Source organism: Perca fluviatilis, chromosome 4, assembly GCF_010015445.1.
Source record: "Perca fluviatilis chromosome 4, GENO_Pfluv_1.0, whole genome shotgun sequence".
Lineage (NCBI taxonomy): Eukaryota > Metazoa > Chordata > Actinopteri > Perciformes > Percidae > Perca > Perca fluviatilis.
The window spans coordinates 44,432,429-44,439,074 of record NC_053115.1 but is presented as its reverse complement, the minus strand read 5'-3'; the positions used below and the strand labels follow the sequence as shown (position 1 = coordinate 44,439,074).

At 41.8% G+C, this 6,646-nt stretch overlaps 1 protein-coding gene across 1 annotated transcript in view; it reads left to right on the top strand.

Annotated features, from left to right (window-relative positions):
- The first annotated feature begins 636 nt into the window (after positions 1-636).
- The window catches only part of pik3c2b (phosphatidylinositol-4-phosphate 3-kinase, catalytic subunit type 2 beta), a 35,573-nt gene continuing 29,563 nt past the window's right edge, over positions 637-6,646 (top strand). Inside the window, exons 1-2 of the mRNA XM_039797328.1 lie at positions 637-925; positions 4,621-4,943. Of these exons, the coding sequence (XP_039653262.1) occupies positions 4,708-4,943 (236 nt within the window). The 5' untranslated portion in view covers positions 637-925; positions 4,621-4,707. The remainder of the gene's footprint in view (positions 926-4,620; positions 4,944-6,646) is intronic.

Sequence of the window (6,646 nt, the reverse complement as noted above, 5' to 3'; positions counted from 1 at the left end):
TATGCATTCCCCATAGCAATGCAAGTTGAGAAAGGATGTTTAGCATGGTACGAAAGATTGTTCCAGAGAATAGGAGGACGTTAGACAACAGAACTGTCTGCGCTCTACTCTCATGTAACATGAACCACTCTGGCCCAGCCCACAAATACACTCCTTCCAAAACAGTCTTAAAGAATGCAAAGTCTGCAACAAATTTGTACAATAACTCACTAAAGAAAAGCAATATGAAATGAAAAGAAGGTGTGGAATGAAAATAAAATGTAAATGTAAAGACAAGCAATCTTATAAATTGTAAATGTTTTCAGCATTCTGCATCAAGTGGTGATTTTAGCTTTCTTGTACACCTGTCTTAAAATGTAAGGGATACTGGAGCTTGGTTGGGGTGGTGGGACTGCTCGAGGTGGGCACCGGAAAATTTCCATATTTTCAAATCCAAAACTTGACAGATATGGCAGGGATTGAACAGTGCAATAGCTTATTATTAAATATTAACTATGACTATGAAAAGACAATAATGTAAACATAATAGAATTAGAATTGCTTGACTAACAAGAAAATAAATAATATGCGTATTAAAACCCACTTGACTTTATTGATTTTGAAAATACAAAACCGGAAGTGTCCTGTGTTGTTCATGGTCCGCCCGGCCGCTACCGAGAAGAGGCCGAACAGCAGCCGACAACCTCGGCAGAAACCGGGCTGTGGAGCCGCCGGAGCCTCGTACCGCCCCTGCTTTGTTTAACCGTCAACAGAGGCTGACACAGCGGAGCCGGTGGTCCGATTACACCGTTTAACTGTTGGGATATACCGACAACGCCAACAGATCCACACTTAGGGGGTTGATGTGATTTATTTGGGCAGAAAAGTAAACCCCTTTTTAAATGGCAACGGCTGCTCGCTGCCGGCGAATATAGACCGGACTCAGGTAAGATTTCCCCATCTTTATATGAAGCTAGCTAACGTTAGCTAACGGTGCTTTGGTTATGGACATTATCTGACGCATTTCTCTCGGCGGAGGTGAAGTTGCAGTCCGTTTACTGCGTGCCTTTCTTTGGAGAAGAAGGTCACACCAAACTCCATTCAAACAATTGACATTTAAAACAACCCCGCTTTTGGTGAACTTGGGTTTCTGTTTTAAACATGGATGAGGGCTTTTTGATAATCGTTGTGGTCTACATGTAAATTCGGCGCATATATAATCTACCTAAAAGCAGGTTGCTGCAGTATATATTTAGTTAGCCTTTTAGAAGTAACGTAAATCGGGGTTGCTCGACACCGCCCTGCATGGCAGAATCTGGGTGGAGAACAACCCAGTGGGAACCGAAATTTTAAAGTTTAAAGCATTTAAAAACTAACTACAAGTTGATGGAATCGATGTGTCCGGATGTGAAATACAGTAATGCTGTTAAAATAATGTACGTGGACAGTGTCGATGTTGGCCGACGAATGAGTCCACGTTAAAGTGTCAGATTTTTGAATGGAGTTTGGTTGAGCGCTCTCTCCGCTGGGCACTGGGCTGTGTTGCAGCTGTCAGAGAGATGTTTGGGCACATTTACACCCACATCTCATATTTACGGTACTTTAAAGTTCAATGACGTTTGTCACCAGTTTCTCTCCGAGTCTGCGCAGTTTGTGCCTCTAGTTCGACTCCTACAAACTTTTGCAAAAAAAGTCAAATAACTGAAAACACGGGCTTAAAAACCCAGCAACAACAGGAGCTACCACCCCTCCTACAGCCTGGGTATATCCACCTGTCTCCCCGCAGAACAGGTGCATCGTGTCGCATTACTTTTTAAAGATGGAGGCAGAAAACATAATTGTTGTGACGTCAGTGCGGGGGCGGTTGTAACTAACGCTGACAGACTTTCAAAAACCGTTAATATATTAATAATACTATTATGGATGGGTCTCTGATCAGTGATCATTTATATGTAAATAGTGCTCTGCTCAAGGGCAGCTGCAAGAAACAAGTTCAGACGAGTTTTTGGAATATTTTTAAGAAGAAAATTGGGAATCATTCAAGAAAAAGAGGTATATTGTTTTAGAATTGTTTTTAATAATGTGTGGAAAAAGTCGAATATGTTAAATAAAAATAAATATTTGAGGATATTTTTAGACAGTTTAATTTCTTTAAAAAAAAAAGTGAAAAAGTGTGTGTGTGTGTGTGTGTGTGTGTGTGTGTGTGTGTGTGTGTGTGTGTGTGGGGCACTGGGACACAGCTGGTTTAGGGCGATTGGTGGGTGGGGCTCTGTCCCTCCCCCATTATCCCCCTCCCCCCCTCCCCGGGGGGGTTGACATGGAGACAGATGAACCAGACCATCAGACAGGGCTCCGTCTGCTAACAGCCCCGACACACCAAGCCGACAGCCAGGAACTCTTGGCGTTGCTTTTGTCTGGCCCAAAAATTAGCACCTGAACACACCGCAGAGACCACAGCCTCTAGTAGCAGCAGAACCGAACAGAGCCGACGGTTCCTCTCCTTCACTGTCCGCCAAAAAAACAGGGGACACCGGGAGATAGCTGTCCATCTCTCGGCTGTCATCCCTTCTCTCCCCTACAGTGGGAGCGGAGGGACTGAACGGCCGGCCCTGGCTCTTTAGCTAACGTTAGCTTGCTACAGACAGACAGACAGACAGACACACAGTTTGTGCATGTGTGCACATCTCTTCATCAAACTCCACCCATGTGTTTCAGCCCTGTGTCACAGACCAAACATCCAGCTTCTCTCCACTGCTCTGAGTCTGTCTGCTGTTTCACTTATTCTACATTTCATATCAATAGTCCCTCAGCTGGTTTCCTTCCTCCACATTGTGTTCCTGTGTTTCCTTCCTTCCTCCACACTCAGAGAACAAATACATCACACGTCCAGCCTCCTGTTTTCTACCTCATAAAGACATTTTGATAAAGCTGTAATGTAACCCTACAGGACTAATGTTCAGCAGCAGTTAGAGTCCACTAAAAGTTCTGTTGTTGCTGCTGACAGACTCAGATTATTATTCTAAGTGTCTGATGACATTTTGGAAAGGATCCCTACAGAGATAGACCTTTTAGTTAAAGAGTAAGATCATTTTAGTTTAACATGAAACAGCCCCGAAATCACCATCACCAAACTCCACCAGACTCCATGTAAATAATCAGGACTTTTAGCATGTATAGAGCCAGCATATCTCCACCAGACTCCATGTAAATAATCAGGACTTTTAGCGTGTATAGAGCCAGCATATCTCCACCAGACTCCATGTAAATAATCAGGACTTTTAGTGTGTATAGAGCCAGCATATCTCCACCAGACTCCATGTAAATAATCAGGACTTTTAGCGTGTATAGAGCCAGCATATCTCCACCAGACTCCATGTAAATAATCAGGACTTTTAGCGTGTATAGAGCCAGCACATCTCCACCAGACTCCATGTAAATAATCAGGACTTTTAGAGTGTATAGAGCCAGCATATCTCCACCAGACTCCATGTAAATAATCAGGACTTTTAGCGTGTATAGAGCCAGCATATCTCCACCAGACTCCATGTAAATAATCAGGACTTTTAGTGTGTATAGAGCCAGCATATTTCCACCAGACTCCATGTAAATAATCAGGACTTTTTAGCGGTGTATAGAGCCAGCATATCTCCACCAGACTCCATGTAAATAATCAGGACTTTTAGTGTGTATAGAGCCAGCATATCTCCACCAGACTCCATGTAAATAATCAGGACTTTTAGCGTGTATAGAGCCAGCATATCTCCACCAGACTCCATGTAAATAATCAGGACTTTTTAGCGTGTATAGAGCCAGCACATCTCCACCAGACTCCATGTAAATAATCAGGACTTTTAGAGTGTATAGAGCCAGCATATCTCCACCAGACTCCATGTAAATAATCAGGACTTTTAGCGTGTATAGAGCCAGCATATCTCCACCAGACTCCATGTAAATAATCAGGACTTTTAGCGTGTATAGAGCACGCATTTACTTCTCCACCAGACTCCATGTAAATAATCAGGACTTTTAGCGTGTATAGAGCCAGCATATCTCCACCAGACTCCATGTAAATAATCAGGACTTTTAGCGTGTATAGAGCCAGCATATCTCCACCAGACTCCATGTAAATAATCAGGACTTTTAGCGTGTTTAGAGCCAGCATATCTCCACCAGACTCCATGTAAATAATCAGGACTTTTAGCGTGTATAGAGCCAGCATATTTCCACCAGACTCCATGTAAATAATCAGGACTTTTAGCGTGTATAGAGCCAGCATATCTCCACATGTAAATGGGTGAATTAAGGGTTTATTTCAACCAAACCAGAGTGGTGATTATTGGAACAGTGGAAAGATGAACCAAGACGGCTTTTGATAGTTTTATTTAATTTCTGTCCACTTTGAATGAAGTGTGTTTTACGATGAGAAAAGTACTGATTATTTACATGGAATCTGGTGGGTCATCAGTCACTTAAACAAAAACATGTAAAAATAGGTTCCAGGTTGAAAAAAACCCCAAAGTTACCTTTTTAAAGTGGACAACAATGAGCAAGTTGAGCCTTATTTGTTTATATAATAACGACATTAACTTGAGTTTATTATAAAATAAAAAACGTTTGTCTGACTGACCTCTCTGTCCTCAGCTGATCCTCGGCAGATCCATGTGTCCTCGCTGGTTCTTCTAGCAGCAGATCATCTTCTTCCCTCCTTCCCTCCCTCCTTCGGGCATCATGTCGGCGGCTCAGACCCAGAAGGAGAGCAGCGAGGCAGGCTGGCCCGGCCTGGAGGCTCTGGGTCTCACTCAGAAGGAGCTGGTTCTGGCCGAGGCGCTGCAGATGGAGTACGACGCTCTCTCCAGACACAAACAGGACCAGAGCGGGACAGAAACCAGCCAGACCCGCACCAGAGTGCCCAGCCAGACCCGCTCCAAGACTCCCAATCCCACCATCGAGCGCCCCCGACCCAGGTTATTAAAGCTTTACATGTTCAATACAGCTCAACGGTAACCGCCCACTCTTTGATGAATAGTTAGCGTTTCATTAAACCTCTGAGAATGAAAGACGCCTTGGCGTGTCCAAACGATGTTTGACAAAACTCCTACTCAAAAAGCCATATTACAAAATTTCATTTCAGACATTATTGTACTATTTTAATCATCTGGTATAACCTAAGACTTTAAGGGCTTAAATGTGCATGAAACGGTGTGACAATTTGCACACGCACCAGAAAATTGTTTTTTATTTTATGGGTTTTGTGCTTAGGTGTAAAAGAATGGCTAGATAGCCATACTTCAGAGAAGTAGCCCCTGCAATGTGTTTCTCCAACATGTCTAGACTTACAAAAAGCCTCTTGGAGCCATACCCTAAACGCAACAGAAAGTCTGCCATTCTAAATTAATAATTCATCTTTTGGACAATTTTGATCATTTTATAAGGGGGTATACTTTAACCAAATTCTCCTACAGATTTAGCCCGATTGACTTAACCCTCATGCCCTCCTTAAAAAAACTTACTCTCGACACCTTCGAGGCAAAAATGTCCACGCACACAAAAACTGTTATTAAATCATCATATATCAATATTTTTTTCTGCCTTTTTTTCATAAATCACTTAAACAACTTGTAACCTAATCAAAACTACCAAACATTCAATCATTTTCAGGATTTTAACCCTTTTAAATGCCAGTTTATGTATTTGAAGTATTTCATTTTTTATTACAAAAAATGATTTTTTTTTCCATATAATGAATAATATCTAGATTTGGCTTTGGTGGGGATTAGAGGCTTGGATATGTCAAAGATAAGCAACAAAATTAATTTGATTGCATTAGTATTTTTTACATAGTGCCAGATACTCCTTTTGGACACCTTTTGAGGCAAAAATGTACATGTCCAAAAAACTGTTATTAAATCATCATATATCAGTCTTTTTTTCTGCTTTTTTTTCATAAATCACTTAAACAACTTCTAAATTGCTCAAAACTACCAAACATTTAATCATTTTCTGGATTTTAACCCTTTAAATGCCAGTTTTAAATCTTTGAAGTAACAATTATTTATGAAAAACCCAACAAAACATTAATTATTTTCCATAAAATAAATCATAGGGGAATGGGGCTTTGGTGGTGATTAGAGGCTTGGATATGTCAAAGATAAGCAACAAAACTGATTTGATTGCATTAGTATTTTTTATGTAATTCCAGATACTCCCTTTGGACACCTTCGAGGCAAAAATGGCCCCATTGACTTCCATTATAACCACATGTTTTGATCTCACTGCCTTTACAGTATAAAACCATGCATTCTGTAATATCAGCATTTCATTTGGAAGAAAACTAGTCATATTTGACATAAAGATGTTTAAATTAAGTACTTATTGTCACTGATCCAAAACCGCATTGTAGCAGCTCCACCGCTGTAGACCTCTGTTCACAGATAAGCACAAACACACGGGGAGGAATATTTGCCACAGCTCTTTATTTGATGATCGCATCAGCAGTGAATAGTCCCACAATCCGTCTGGAGCTCCCTCGCTCCCACCTGGCCCGAGGCTCTCGGTCGCGAGGGCAAAACTTTGCGCTGTCCAGCCCACCACACGGTGTCCGCGTCTCCTCTCTCACAGTCGGCCATCAACCGCTTGCTCCGGCTCACTACTGCTTTAAAGGGAGAGC